Consider the following 16,625-nt stretch of genomic DNA (forward strand, 5'->3'; position numbering starts at 1 on the left):
TACCTTCTTCCAATCACCTTAAAATTATGTCCCCTCGTGTTAGCCATTGTCACCTTGGGAAAAAGTCTCTGACTGTCCACTTGATCTATGCCTCTTATGATCTTGTACACCTCTATCGAGTCACCTCTCATCCTCCTTCTCTCCAAAGAGAAAAGCCCTAGCTCACTCAACCTATCCTCAAAAGACATGCTCTCCAATCCAGGCAACATCCTGATAAATCTCCAGGAAAAGAGTTAGGAATTTCCCCGGCACCCTGGACAATGTTCATCACTCATACAGAATATCTGGTTATTTATCACTTTGCTTTGTGCTAGTGCTGATGCCTCACAGCTCGCGGATTTGAATCTGACCATTGGAGCTCTCAGTGTGGAATCTACATATTTCCCTGTGATTGCATGTGTTTCCCCCAGTGCTCTGGTTTTATCCTGGTTGGCAGGTAAATTGTAAATGATCTCCACTGTAACTGGGTAGTAGGAGAATCAAGGTGGAGTTGATGTGCATGTGACACAGAACAGGTTATAGGGAAATAGGTGGCAGAAAGGAATTGATGGGATTTCTCTGACAGCCAGCAGAGACTTAATGGGCCAAATGGCTTCCTATATTGTAAAAATGAGAGTTATGAGAATATGGGAGCTAACCAGGCACAGATTGCCTCCTGTGTTTCTTAAGTAGCAACACTGAGTACAGTTCAAGAAGTATTTCAATGGCTGTAAAGTGATTTGGGATGTTCTGAGGCAGTGAACATTTCTATAGAAATACAGGTCTGCCTTTCTACCCAATAAACCCCAACACACTTCCTGGAATCAGGGTGTGGGGTAGTCGGCAAGAGCTAACTGGGGCTCTGCTGTGATGCCTCCTGAGCACAAATAGCTGCAGCCACACAGTGTCAAATGAACACATGGGACAAATGAACAACATGACGTAGTGCCAGAGTGTGTCTCTATCCACGAGTAAATTGTCAACAAGAATAAGAACAAATTAAAGACAAAAAATTGTGTTATTTATTAAGCAAGGTTGAGGTAAATCCAAGCTAAGGGCTGCAGCTGAACTAACATCTGGTCAAAACCTTAGTAGCTGGGCTGTTTAGCACCACCTCCAATTTTACTGAGCATGCTCAATTAATTCTGAAATCATGTGCCCTTATAGAGGAAATATCTGGTGAAATACTACACCACAGAAATTCCAGCTGGAATTCTAGCCTTTCCAACCTCCATTTTATGAATGAAATGTTGCAGCCTCCATTCACAGAAAAACAAGCCCCCACTGGCTGTTCCCAGAGGTGAGGCAGTCACTGACGGTAATGGAACAAAAACTCAATCGAGTGGATAAGTGCTGCAAGCTTCCATTACCTGAAGGGTATCAGCAGCAGACAGATAGGCTGTCTGTTAACGAGCTTTTTATAATTAAATTGGCCTTGCAACTTTGACAGGGAACAATGGGACCTCCTTAAAAGTGGAGGAATACAAAGAAAACCAGAGACAAAACCACAGTATGTCAGCAAGAATAAATAAAATTTAGTTAAACCATAAACCTGGAGGCTTTTATGTGAATTGACAAAATAATGGGTTTGAAAGCTACCACTGAGTATTCTGGACAAAATTCAAATCCTGTTGTTATCAAGAAAACTTATGAAAAGATTCTGGGAAGTATTAGAAGTTGGATTGTACAGCATTGTTTTTTTATTTGGTATTTACCCAATTTCAACTTTGCCTGGAACAGGTTGAGCTGGCAGATATTTCTGAGTGAAACTGTGACAGATGCAAAATTAGACTGGGGACTTCTGTGTTCAATTCACATTAGCACACCTGATGTTCTCCCTGCATCAGATGGTTCACACTTAATGACAATATTATTTGCATAAGGTTCATATCAGTTCATACAGACATGAATTGGAGAGGAAGCTGGAACATTTGATCACGTTGGAACAGTCTCAATAGAATTAGAAGTGCATTAAACAAATTTGTTGCTTGTATCACTGTTTAAAGGGACACTCTGCTGACACCGGAAGATCTGATGAGAGCCTTCAGAAGTGACTGCAGGCCATTTAAACACCTCCCAAGGTCCACAACAACAAACAGGAAGTTCTTTCTACAGCAGTTCGCTGCTGAAATACTCATTCAATAGATGCCTCAGCAGAACTCCACTGGCAGTATTCCATTACTGGAGGCTTCTTTATGACCATGGTTGGCTTCTCAGTGTGGATTGGAGACCTCTGGGCAGATAGCAAAGATATACCAAGATTCTGCTCCCACATCCCACCTGGATCTCTCCAGCGATCAGTGTATTCACAGGCTCGGGGTTTCCAAGGCTGTCATCTCTGAGACATTCTGCGGGAAGACCCTTGGCCACTCTCTGGTGCCTGGACTCCTCTCTCTGTGGAGGTTATGGTCACTTCCTCACCACAGGATGTTTCCAGACAGCCGCAGCAGATCTCTGCTGTGTCTCCCGATTTGCTGCCTACCACAGCATCACAGAGGTCACATAAGTACAGGATTTTTAAAGGAAAGTGAGTTTGACTTCAATGACAAGAAAAAGCATCATCTCAGCCTCTGAGATGTGCCAGCATTGCTTGCAATGCAGGCAGCCATCAACCACACTTGTGAGCCATTAGAGCTCCTTCTAATTATATAGATAACGTCACAGACAGATACAGCACAGAAACAAGCCCTTTGGCCCTCCGAGTCCACACCAGTCATCAACTACCCATTTAGGCGAATCCTACATTAACCCAATGTTTTATATTCTCCCCACTTTCTTATCAACTCTCCCTGGATATGACCACCACCTACACACTCAGGGTAATTTACAGTGGTCAATTAACCTACCAGCCTGCAAGTCTTTGGGTTGTGGGAAGAAACTGGCACACCAGAAAGAAACCCAGGCAGTCGCAGGAAGGACACGCAAAATCCACACAAACACCACCCAAGGTCAGGATTGAACCTAGGTCACTGGGGCTGTGAGGTGGGGATCTAGCTCTTGTCTCTGTGTATAAACCATCTTGTTGCCATTTCAGACAGTACTTTGGTCAACGTTGTGATTTGATTTTGCAGCAAACCCGAATATGCATTAGTACTGAATGTAGAACACTAAAAATGGATGCAATCCAATTTCTAGGCTATCCAATATAACAGCTGGCAGTTATTACAAACTGCAAATTCAGTGGAATTAGGCCATTCCTTCATAGGTTACTAGAGGAAAAAGATTAAATGCTTATGTCAACCGAATCCCCCAACTGAGTCCTTGCATAAACTATTGGACCACCTTAAATTACTCTGTGACAAAGCCGACACAATACTGAGCATATCAGACTGTACAAGGCACTATTTAAAAATAATGTTAAAGGGGATCACAATGTAGCTACCAATGGTACTTTGTCACTTGAAGTCAGATACACTTAAGTCACATATCACAACATAGCATTATCAGCAATGACTGAGTACTGGGAGAAATAACCAGCCCTATAAACCCACCATTGTGCAACTATTTTGATTGACTAAAGCACACTTTGCTTCTTGGCATCATATACAGGAAGATGCTTGATAAAAGTATATGTGACCCACCTGTTTAAAAGCTCTGTTCCTTCAGCCTGAGTCAGGATCATCAATGGGGCACGTTGGAGCAGATGTACTGTAAGCCTCTGTTACACTTTGAGAGGAAAATCTAGAACTTGGAGGCTTCCTGTCATACCTCTTAACACAGTAATCATACCCTTTATCCCTGCTTCGGGAGGTCACAAGTTCATGCCACATCTCAGCAGTCACAGGCTGAGGTCATTCTCTTGCTACATGACCACTAATCTAGTCCCAGGCTGCAGCAAGGGGGCTATTCAAGAAATCAGGCACCAGAACAAGAGAGTGGCCCTGGAACTCTAAAGAGGCATCGCTGTAAAGCGAGTAAGCAGATTACCCGAACAGAAGATTACACTTTTAAACTGGGTTGTCAAGGTTGTCATGAGTGCTGTGAAGGTGTGGCTCTGGTTCCTGCTGTATGTAATACAGAAAAGCAATGTAAAAGCATGGCTTAATCATGGCCAAAGGAGAGAAATAGCGAAGAGATTGGCAGAGGGAATGATTTCCTATAAACAGTTGTTGTTGATAGTGCTGTGACATCAATAAAACTGTTTGAGATCACCTGCCACTGCTCCCAGTTGGGTTCAGCATTCATGCTTCAGTGTACCTGCCCAGGAGCTAAAATTCAGCCTATTGCAGTAAACCCCACGCCACCCACCTCAATCGTTTCTCTTCAACCAAGTTGCAACCTAACAAGCCTGCATGTCACCTTATGCAAACAACTCAAATTGGAAGTGCCTGGGAAGATGTGACATGTCTCTTCATGTTGCCTGGAATAAAATCTTCCCTCTGTGCATAATTATTTTGCTGATTTGTATTTTTAGATTGCCTCTCAGATTTCAGATTTACTTTCCTTTGTATTAATTCTGCTTCTTGCCATTGCCTGTTCCTGTTTCCCACATCCTGAATCTCACAGAAAAGACACAAATTGCAAAAATACCTGCCGGAAGCAACAGGGTCGACATCAACATTGATGCTTATTGACCTTAATTGGTAAGATAGTCTATATCTAGGCTATTGAGCCATACTTTACAGTTGCATTTGCATTTTACAAAGTAAGCAATAATTTAAACAACATGAACCAACCTGCACAACATTCTGCAAAGTTTTAGTGGTAGCATAGACTCATTTATCATTTTTAAATCTCTCATGTTGTTGAAGTCTCAACAGCCCTGTTTTTTCATTTATTCATTGTATAGGACCTGGGTATCCCCAGCATTTATTCCCCATCCCTAATTACCCCTTGAGAAGGTGGTGGCAACAATCATTTCAGAGGGCATTTTTTTTTAAGAGTCAACCACATGAGGTGGGTTTGGAGCCAAATAATATTCCTGAAGGATGTTAGTGAACCAGAAGGGATTTTTACAACAATCCATTACTGTTTTGTGATCATCATTTCTAAGATTGGTTGGATTTTTTTTTACCAAATTATTAACTGAGCTTAAATTCCACAGTTGCAGTGGTGGGATTAGAACTCAAATCTCTGGGTTGTTAGTCCAGGCCTCTGGTTTATCAGTGCATTCATTTAACCACTGTATCCTACCGTGAGAAGCCAGAATTTGGTGCATATTCTCTCTATTACAATTTGTTGTGGTGGAGCTTAAGGGGAAAAAGTCTGAACCAGTGCTCTTTATTAATCTCCATGAAAGAAGTTGGAAAATGATCTGTGAAAGTTGGAAAATGATCTGCTCACTTTGATGTAATCACTTTGTCAAATCCTGTGTCATAATTCTAATTAATGAAAATCAAAAATATTCTGTAGCTCTCAACTTACAGTTAATTGCTATCACTCAAGTTGAAAACAGGCTGCTTTCTTAAACTTTATTTATACTTCCGGCCCAACGAGTCTGCACCGCCCAATTACACCCATATTAACCTACCAACCCCTACGTTTTTTGCAATGTGGGAGGAAACCGGAGCACCCAGAGGAAACCCACGCAGGACACGGGGAGAACATACAAACTCCTTACAGACAGCGGCGGGAATTGAACCCTGATCGTTGGTGCTGTAATAGCGATGGGCTAACCGCTACGCTACCGTGCCACTTATGATTCCTCCAAATTGTTTAGTAGATGCTGTTTTACTGTTTACATTAAATGATAAAAAAATGTTTTATGAATGAGGTAGTTGAGTGTTCTGGCATCTGAAATAATGATCCTATGTTTGAGTAGTGCAGCATTAAATGGGCTAAATGTGATCTGAAGTATATGGTGAGAAACCAAATCTCAGTATGGCAACTGACTGCCCCTAGCTCAGGCAAGGGAAAATTGTCCAGGGTTCCTATTCATCTTTGCCACTGATGCTATGTAACAAGGGAGGTATGTCTTTCAGAGAGGAAAAGAGACAACCAGTAGGGGAACACTGAGGTTAACTTGCTCTTTGAACAATTGTGGTGGAAATGACTACAATCTGACTTCAGCTCTGACTACAGTATTTCAATCTGCTCTGGCTACTGGAATGGTGCCAGAGGACTGGAGGACTACTAACATTCTACAGCTGTTTAAAAAGCGAGAAGGGAGAAACCAAATAATTTCAAGCCCGTTAAATTTTGGAGACGAGCAAATTATTGGAATCCACTCTAAGAGACAGTATAAACCTTCATTTAGAAAAGCATAGATTAATCAGGGAGAATCAGAATGGATTTGTTTTATGAATGTTGTCAGACTAATGATATTTTTGAGGAGATAACAAGGAGGGTAAGTGAGGGCAGTGAATTTGATGTAGTCCATGTAGATTTTTGCAAGGATTTGACAAGGTCCCACATGGTGAGCTGGTCAAAAAAGTGACTGGCCCTGGGATTGAAAGGAGAGTGGCAAATTGGATCCAAATTGGCTCACGGGCAAGTGGTAGAGAATAAAGGCTAACGGATGCTTCTGTGACTGGGAGGTTGTTTTTGTCCTCTCGCTTTTTCTAATGTGTATGGGGCATGATAAAGAGGTTTGTGGATGATACAAAAAGTGGCTGCCTGGTTGACATTAAGAAGGAAAACTTTACACTGCAGGATGATATAGATGGCTTGGTCATTTGAGCAGAAGAGGCAAATTGAATTTAAACGTAAGGCGATGTATTTGAGGAAGTGCATCAAGGGAATTCAAAATAAATGGGAGGATAATAGTAACCTTTTTCAACCTAATGTCTTTGACACCATCATTTGGGAGGGAATGTGGAGCACAGTCCTCAAATTTGGCCACCTACAGAGTTTCAACTCTATTGATGATATCCAGAGCAACAGGTCGGTAGCGTAGCGGTTAGCGCGACACTATTACAACGCCAGAGATCAGGGTTCGATTCCCGTCGCTGTCTGTAAGGAGTTTGTACGTTCTCCCGTGTCTGTGTGGGTTTCCTCTGGGTGCTCCGGTTTCCTCCCACATTGCAAAGACGTACGGGTAGGTTAATTGGGTTTAAAATGGGCGGCACGGACTCGTTGGGCTGGAAGGGTCTGTTACCACACTGTAAATGAAAATTAAAAAAATTTAAAAACCAATCTCAGTGCAGAGAAATGGTAAACAAGGCCCTGTCATGCTCCTGGCTCTTCTTCCAATCCTTCTGCACCTTACCTGTAACACGTTTAGCTGGAGTTTAACTAATCTGTAGGACAATAGGAAATGGTTCAGCCTATGTTGGCTACACTCCAAGGTCACCCCAACAGTGATCAAGCTGCATTTGCATATGTTCATATTCAGAAGCTGATCTCTGAGTCGTTGACTCGTTCACTGACGCAAATGAGAGGATGGGCATTACACTCGACATCTACAACATAAAGTTCCTCTATCAATCTGTCCTTGTTGTATAATAGCTTCTTTCAACAATATAGGTCTACACCAATACACCGGAAAATGTGGACCACTTTTCTTTTCTTGGAAGCCAGACGTCGATGGTAAAATTCTCCATTATCTTCAATGTGTCTGTACAGCCCTTGCTTGACTGATCAAAAAGGATGCTTGACAATCAACTGGGCAGCAGTGATCCCTGCTCTCATATGTGTGTCTGAGAGTTGAATTACCCACAGCAGTCACCTCAAAGCACTGGAGAGATACCATCAACATTGGTTCTGCAAATTCCTCCTCTGGGGGATGAAGAAACCTATGTTAGAACCCTTCCCTAGGTCAACATCCCCTGCACTTGAGGGCCTAATCAGACTCAGTTGGTTCTGTTGGTCAGGCCATGTTGCTCACATGACTGACAGCAGACTTACGAAAAGATTCTTTATTCTGAGCTCTGTCATGGGAAGAGATTGGCAGGTGGAGCACTACTTGTGTCAAAATCTGCAGGATTAATCTGTGTCATCATGTCACCTCTGAACTGGAATGGAAACAAGTCATGCTCATCCCCACGTGACTGCCCAAGACTGCTTACAGTGCTTTGAGGTGTATGCTGCAAGTAGGTCAACTCTCTGAAGTATAAAGGAGGACAGGGACCCAACATTAAGCAACCACATGGTGACACTGGAGATGGTGCAGAGGAGATTTACAATGAAATTGCCAGGGTTGAAAAATTATAGCCATGAAGAAAGATAGGTTAAGCTGGAGTTGTTTTCTTTGGAATAGATGAGGCTGAGAAGGAGACTTAATTGAGGTTTATAAAATTATCAAGGGTCTAGACAAAGTGTATGAGAAGGACCTATTTTCCTTAGCAGAGGGGTCAAAACCATTGCACATAGACATAGGTAATTGTGGAGATAATTAGAGGGAGGATGAGGATAATGCAAGTGGCAAGTGGAAATGGTCTATCCTAAATATCTGTAAAATGATACCAACTATATGCCTCACTCTTCTATACTCATTCTTCTTCAAATTTAATATACCTGAATTTTTTTACATAATGAACTCATTTGAAATAATCTCATTCTTTCTTTCAGAGCTCCCTGTGCTCACACTTCATTGGTTGGAAGATATAGTAATAATTGCATTTATATAGAATCTTTCACCATCTTAGCATGCAGCCATACTTTTTGAAGTGAGGTCAATGTTCTAATGCAGGGAAGGCTTGAACCTTCCTGGCTATGCTTCCTGCTATCCATTGACACAATAACTCAATACTATTGCTGAGTACAGTTTACAGAGCTCACTGTTACCTCTTTCCAGCTTCCTTCCTCAGAGGAAGATTTGCTAGCCATGTTTTGCTGCCTAACTAGAACATCTGATTGATATAAGTCACTATCTTACCTGGGTCATACGCATAATCTGGAGGTTCTTGTTTGATGACCATGGAGTGGGAGAAACGTTGGCCGCCAGCATTGCCTGGGTTTCCCTGCTCATACATCGGGTCGTGATACTCCTGCTTGTAACCCTGCTGCGGGTATGAGACACAGGGCTCAGACATTTGCTGCTGATATCCCAGAGGTGCTTCCCTGTTCATGCTTTGGGAAGAGGGAAAACGGTGGCAAAGCTCCAAAGGCTGTTGTTGAAACTGTGAGCTGAGGACAAATAAGAGGTTGACCATTAATTGGTAATTGGTTGATTATTTTTACATGTACCGGAGTACAGTGAAAAGTTCTTTGTGGATCCTGATTCATCCATCGCAAGTTTCCTGTCTCCCAAGAATTGACTTCAGAATCCTGCTTTCATAGTCCTTCTCCAGCCTTGATCCTAATGACCTTAGGATTCTCCTCAGATCATATGTCTTAAACACTCTATTCTCTGTTATAACAGTTTCTGATTTGAAGTGTAGTTCTGAACATGAATCTCATTATCTAGATGAATGCAAGAACCTGGAAGTGAAAATCATGTAGCTTATCAAATCAGCACCATCCAAAGTCTATATATTATTATTCCTTTGTTGAAGCACTCCTTCCGTCATGTTCTTTAACCCAAATATGTATTCCTATTTTGATTATTCAATGGTACTAATGGGACCAAAGTTGGTAGATGGCCGGGGCAGACATGGTGAACTGAAAGGCCTGTTCTGGCACTGTATTGTTCTATAGCATTAAGAAAGCTTATCAGCAAGATTGAACTGAATGGTAGAATCAGTTTGAGGGGCTGAACGGTCTACTCCTGTTTCTGTATTCTTTTTCCTACTTGTCTCAAAAATGTTAGTTATACTGAAATAAAATTTGGCAAGGGATTTTTTTACCAACATATCACAAGGGATTTTGCAGATGCTGGAATCTGGAGCAACACACAAAGTGCTGGAGGAACTCAGCAGGTCAGCCAGCATCTAGTGAGGGAAATAAACAGTCGACGTTTCGGGTCGAGCCTCTTCATCAGGACTGGAAAGGAAGAGGGCAGATGCCAGAATAAAAAGGTAGGGGGAGGGGGAGGAGCACAGGTTGGCAGATGATAGGTGACTCCAGGTGAGAGGGGGAGGTGGGTGGGTGGGGAAGGGGGGGGGTGAAAGGGAATGATGAGAGAATTTGGGAGGTGATAGGTGGAAGAGGCAAAGGGCTGAAGAAGAATGAATCCGATAGGAGAGGGCAGTAAACCATGGAATAAAGGGAAGGAGGTGAGGGATAGGAGGGAGGTGATGGGTGGGTCATGAGGGTGGGAGAGGGAAAAGAGAAGGGGCGAGAAGGCCACAGGAATGAGGGGAAGAAAGGGGAAAACAGAGGGGAGGGGTTGATGTTGTCAGGTTGGAGACTCCCAAGGCGGAATATGAGGTGTTGCTCTGCCAACCTGCATCTGGCTTCAACGTGGCAGTAGAGGAGGCCGTGGATAGACATGTCAGTATGGGAATGGGAAGTGGAATTGAAAAGGCTGACCACCGGGAGATCTTGGCTGTTGCGGCGGACGGAGCAAAGGTGCTTGTCGAAGCGGTTACCCAATCTGCATCGGGTGTCACTGATGTAGAGGAGGCCACACCGGGAGCACCAGATGCAATAAATAATACCCTCGGATTCACAGGTGAAGCAGTGCCTCACCTGGAAGGACTGTCTGGGGCCCTGAATAGTGGCGAGGGAGGAGGTGTAGGGACAGGTGTAACACTTTGCACAGTTGCAGGGATAAGTGCGAGGAGGGTGAACGGTGGGGAGGGATGAGTGGACAAGGGAGATGTGGAGAGAGTGATCCCAACGTAATCACTCACTAACAACCAGGCACAGGCATAGGACCAGATACCAAACCAGTTATATATTATATTTGTCAAAAGGTTACATACAGTAGGAAAACTGTTCTTTTTGATATGTATCCCACCTTCACATATGAATGTTGTTGATTACATATTGAATTAATGTTTATTAGAGGTCAATAAATCTTTGACACCAAAAAGGTGAAAGGAAAAGGAAACAGGTGGCAACATGAATGTGGAGTATATGGTCCGCCAAGGTCTTACTAAGCGATGGAGTGGCTTGCATTGCTCCTGCTTCTCTTTTTCATATTCTTATACGATCAATGGAAAATATTTTCATACCTTCTTTAGAGGGTTATGGTGCCTAAGTTAATTGAGATCTTAAAGAACTAAAGTAGGCAGCCTCTGAATTTACACTAGATGATCATTTCTGAAGCTACGATCTGGAATGAGATGAGAAGAAACTATTTCACCCAGAGGATACTGAAGCTTTGACTTTCTCTGCCACTTGGGCAGAGGATCATTTACTGAATATATTCAAGGCAGAGATGGAGAGATTTTCACGCACTCAGGGGATCATTGGATATCGGGTTAATTCAGGAAAGTGGTGCTGAGGTCAAAGATCAGCCATGATTTTATTGAACAGGCACAAGAGGTGGAATGGCCTACTTCTGTTTGTTAATCTCCTCCTCCATTTTATTCAATGTGTTTAAGACTGAAGGTAGCAAAGCCATGAGGAGCCAGCATGCAAAACCTATCAACATTGTTGTAATACTCTGACCCAGCTGAGAGCCTGAAGAGCGACATCAAGTGTAACTCCAGTGATGGGAGCTTCCCTACCACTCCTAACAAAGTGTTCCATGTGGTAAACAAACAGGCACTAAGTGAGGTTGATACATAACTAAATAATTCTGAGATCTGTAGAAGAGTTCTCCAATGGCCTTTGTATAAACTGAGTTATGCAAGTCTTTTCCACTTCCAAATGAAATCATAGGAGCTGCTTACTGCAAATTAAAATTTTTAGACTGAATGTCCCTAACTTAACTCAACCACAGTAGATTGATTGCTTGTGGCTATTACTGAATTTGTTCTATAACACACAGGATTAAATATGTTATGTGAAAATTAGGATATACTAATTAAAATACAACTGCCTCAAAATTCATTGCCTGTCAAGACAAAATAGACAGTGCTGGTGTCTCATTGCTCCAAACGCCCAGGTTTTATCTTGACTTTGGGTCTGTCTGTGCGGAGTTTGCATATTCTGTGACCACATGGGTTTCTTCCAAGTGCTCTGGCTTTCCTCCAAGTGCTCCAGCTTTCTTCCACGTCCCGAAGACATGCTGGTGGGTTAAAGAACTGCTGTAAACCACCCCTTGGTGTAGATCAATGGCAAAAAAGGCAAAGGGGAGTTGAGGGGAATGTGTGGGAGAGAACAAGTTGCAGTGGTACAGAGGAATAAATAGGAAGAGGAATGAGACTGTTTCCCTGGGAAATAGTTTGGATCCAATGGTTGAATGGCCTCCTCCTGTATCACTCTAAGTCTAATATATGCCTACGTAACACATTTTACACCTTTGAACAGAGATGAATTTTAGGCAAGCAAATGTTGCCATGGTAATGTAATGCAAACAACTCATCATAGAAAGAAGCAGTAAAGTATTTTTGAAACTAGTTCACATTCAATTAAAAATATGAAAATGATTAGGTATCTCTGAATCTGTACCTGTGGTCCATTGGGAATCTGCCATTGGACATGGGTTGGGTGGGTGTATGGAGATTCACAAAGCCGTGGTCCCGTCTGGGGTTCACCGTGGATTTATTGCAGACTTGCTGTAATGGACTATTTGAAGCGTTCCCAGGATTTGGAGAGTTGAGACCAACCTGTGGCTTTTTCTCATAGGCACTGCATAAGGAAAAGTATAAGTGTTATCTTCAATGCATAAATATTTGTCTGTTACATTTTTCCTGAAATATTCATCACTTGGAAAACGATAGTTCATTTTTGTTTTGGGGAATTCCTATAACATATTCCATCTCCTTCATTGGCATCTTCCATGCTCAAAGTCACCTGCAAGATTTTATCTTGGTTTCTTGCTACCTCTCAATTAAGTTTTGCAGAAGTATGTGTTCACCATCCACATTATCACAAATTAGATCCAGCCTTGTCTCTTTCTTCTCCATGCCCAATACTACATCCCAGTGAAACTTGAATTTCTTTCAGCACATATATGGCCCTCAATAACAGATATGTGCTTCTGATCTGGATTATGTAATTCTCCACAGCTACAGCTCGTGCTTCTTGCACATCTGGAGTTGGTTTGCTGATTCTGGCACTTGGCTCTCTTCAGTTACCAAGAACTGCTGCACCACTCCATCTTAACTTCTCTGCTAAACTCCTTGCCTTTAGCACCTTAAGACTTGTCGCTAATAATTTCACAGCCGGTCTCTACCATTGAAAAATTACAGCTCATTCATTTCCTCAGCTATTATCCTCATCTTTGTCTTCCCTCATTCGCGCCCATGTCTCTCCTAGTGAATCAATTTTAAAATCTTTGTGGTTTTCAATTCTTTCTGTGGCCCTAACCCACCTTACCTTGGCAATCTCCTCCAGTCAAATGTATTCATTCCTATCTTTTGCTCCTTGCTACACCTGTGTTCTGTATTCTTTCTGTGATGACCATTCTTTTAGCAACTAAAACTTTATCAACTGAAACCTTTCACCCAAATTCTCAACATATTCTGCTTTCTTTCCAAAAGATTTCTTAATGCCCTTAATTTAGCTCATGCATTCAACCCTGCCTTCTAACATTTCATTTTCCACTCTCCTCAAAATGTTTTTTCTTTGCATCCCTCTAAAAGTGTCAACATATGAAGAGTAATTCTGGAATTGTTGCTTATCTTGCAATAGCTCTGGACACAAAGGTTTTATTCCAATACAGTTATATTCACTGCAAGTTCTGCCTTATTGGCAGCACAAAACCAGAATTAAAGAGCATGTCAAATTATATTCCAGGCCTACTGTTCTGAGCAGAGCTGCATGTATTGCTGAGACAGTTCTGGCTTACACAAATTTGGGGGAAGATAGACCATAGATAATTGTGTCACACTGAAATCTTCACTTTACTGTGTATGATAAAATGATTAATATAATCTTTATCCAGAGTTCTTCTGTGCCATTTGTGTGTGCATAGAAGAGCTTAGTAAGTCTTGCCAAGCAGTTGGTCATATTTCCAGCAGCAGAAGAAAGACTTCCATGTGTAATTTCCACTCAATGTAATCAGACCAATAGTTAATACTTACTAATAATGGGACTTTCCTGGAACATGTTAACAGTAGGATTTCAGCCAACACTTTGGGATTGTATGCAAAAAGCTGCCATGCTATTATTATTGCCATCACTGATGGGAAGTTATTAATCTTAATTCAGTTTTTGGCCTGCTTTAATAATGAGTTATGACATGCATGAAAAATTCCTCATTCATCCGTTACTAATATATTCTGCAGTGGGTTGACACACATTCAAATACAAGATCTATTGGTGGTGCATTCCAATGCTGACAGTACAAGAAAACATAGAAAATACAAAATACTGACCAAGCCAAACATTCAATAAAAATATTGGAAGCAGCAAGGAGGAAATTAAACATGTGCAACAGCATCCTCTCTATTCTTGTTAAACTCATGAGTGAATCCCATCGAGGAAACACCGCAGGTCTTGATAAGCATTCTGCTGTATTTATGATAGGTAGCATGTGAAAACTAGTATCAACAGCTTTGGGAGTGGTTACAAGACTGCAGATATTAAATTTCACTAAATGTTGTTTAAAAAAGCATGTAAATTTAATAGCAATACATTTCCTCTCAGTCTGTGCCACTATTCATGCAGTTAGAGCAAATATTTCAGTGAAGGTTGAGTGCTTGCTCACATCACATCTCATGTTACAGTATCATCTCATGTTTAAACTGCTGATCACTGAGGAAGATAACACATTGAGTATGTGCCTCATGAATCAGGAACCCTATCTACAAATAGAATGTGGTGACATTTTTTTGTAACTTTCTGTTATCTTGCCACTGCGATTCCTCGACCTGTGGCAAAGCTTCTATTCAAGCACTATTGGTCTGGAATAAGTAATAACTTAAACCACAGACATCTCCCAAGCGCAATCAGTGCTGCTGTGTGGTCAACCTGCTCGGAAGTTTGCTGAATGCTACTGGAAGTAATTCCACCCCCCCCCCCCCCCAAAATCTCGAGGGGTATCAGAAAAACTATAGTTATTGGAAAGGCCAAAGTTGGTCGAGATAGTCATTGAAACTTGCATCTCTCAGTCTGACTGAAGCACCATTCATGTAGCTACCAGACAGCATTTACAAGCCTTGTTTAAACTAGCTCTTACATTAAATAAATACCATATGTGATTGAATGCCAAAAACTTTATTTTTGTTACGCAGGCATATCCTGAGGCACCTACTCTAATAGTTTACAGATTAGTGTGAACTAAGCAAAATTACTGTGAAATTAACCCCCAGCTGTTTTAAGCAGAACGAAGTTGCCGACAGGTGAACAACAGAATTATCCAAGTGTACCATTTCCTTGGGGAAAAAAACTCATTCCAATTATTTTTAAAATTATTTTCATAAGAAATGAATTCCAAGGAAATGATTAAGGGGACTCTTTTGCGGATGTGTAAATGATATTTACATTTCAAACCAATGTGAAGGCCACCTATTGTTCTATGATTTCCTTTATAAAGGATTCTTTTCCACACAGTCTGATCACGTATTTTTATATAGCTAAAACGTAGGAGGATGAAGCAAAAACAGAAATAGTCCATTGATTGATTTAAATCAGGTCATACATCACCAACTTTAATATTATGACTATTAGGTATAAAGTTCAAAAAACAGTGATGTATTCATTTGGAACATTCAGATCAGATAAAGGTTCCCCATCTTATCCTTTCCACAACATCATACTTTCTTTTCTTCTCCAGTTGTCAAGTATCCTAATTCTAGGTAGGCTACTCTACTTATCTTCCTTTCTTTCTTCAAACACAAAGAAGGGTTATGATCACTGAGTGTTGGGTGGAAACAGAGTCAATCGGGGCTTTCAAAAGAAAACTGGCATTTAAGAGAGAATTATTTGCAGGGCTGTGGGGAAAGAGAGGGGAATGGGATTGATAGGATTGCTCTGCTAAGGACTGGCACAGATTTGATGGGCTGAAAAGCCCCCTTCTATGCACTGAAATTCAAAGGTTCTTTGTTCCTCTGTGTTCTGCCAAACTTTGAACTTTTACTTAGATCTTGCCATAAGAAAATAACAAGCAGAAAAATAACTTTTAACAACTAAATATTATATAAAAATGCAGGATTTCATATGAATCATGGACTAATTTATAGTAATTTTTTCCCAAGGAAAAGGAACATTTGTATAATTCTGTTATTCACCTATTGGCAACTTCATTCTGTGTAAAATAACTGGGGGTTAATTTTGCAGTGATTTGGCCTAGTTCACTTCATTTGTCATTAGTTCGACTGCATTAAGTATTTTTCTGATTTATCAGCACCCATGCCCTGTCATCACTTCACCTGGACACCAAATGGCCTCTTTCTTACTTTCTCAGTCTCTCTTCTCAGTTCTCTCTGGTTTTATAACCAAAGACTGATTTTTTTTGGATGGTGCACTGCACATGGATCATTAATTCCTTCCCCACATTATTTTTGTGAAGCTTATGATAAGTACTGCACAATACCAACCTGGCATAAAGGCACTGCTCCCCATTGCTGTACTGGAATGGTTGCTTATGTCGGCAGGACAAGCTTGGGTTAGAGATGGGACTCTGTGGCTCCTTCTTAATCTTCAGTGTGGGACTGTGAAAAGCCACTGTTGGGACAAAAAAATGGCTGTGATAAATTGTCTTTACAATTCTACTCTCTTCTGGTCTATATGTTCAGCAGAATTGTGATCAATATGTGTCAGCATTAACTTAAATGAATGACTTCCAGAGCCATGGGAGCCTTGATGGTGATGCGATATATCTCAGAAAG

At 41.4% G+C, this 16,625-nt stretch overlaps 1 protein-coding gene across 1 annotated transcript in view; it reads right to left on the reverse strand.

Moving 5' to 3' along the window:
* The window catches only part of etv4 (ETS variant transcription factor 4), a 99,820-nt gene that overhangs the window by 31,216 nt on the left and 51,979 nt on the right, over positions 1 to 16,625 (reverse strand). Inside the window, exons 6-8 of the mRNA XM_052038781.1 lie at positions 16,335 to 16,461; positions 12,301 to 12,480; positions 8,735 to 8,985 (exon numbers count right to left, since the gene is read on the reverse strand). Coding sequence (XP_051894741.1) covers positions 8,735 to 8,985; positions 12,301 to 12,480; positions 16,335 to 16,461 — 558 coding nt within the window. The remainder of the gene's footprint in view (positions 1 to 8,734; positions 8,986 to 12,300; positions 12,481 to 16,334; positions 16,462 to 16,625) is intronic.

This window comes from Pristis pectinata, chromosome 25, assembly GCF_009764475.1.
Source record: "Pristis pectinata isolate sPriPec2 chromosome 25, sPriPec2.1.pri, whole genome shotgun sequence".
Classification (NCBI taxonomy): Eukaryota; Metazoa; Chordata; class Chondrichthyes; order Rhinopristiformes; family Pristidae; genus Pristis; species Pristis pectinata.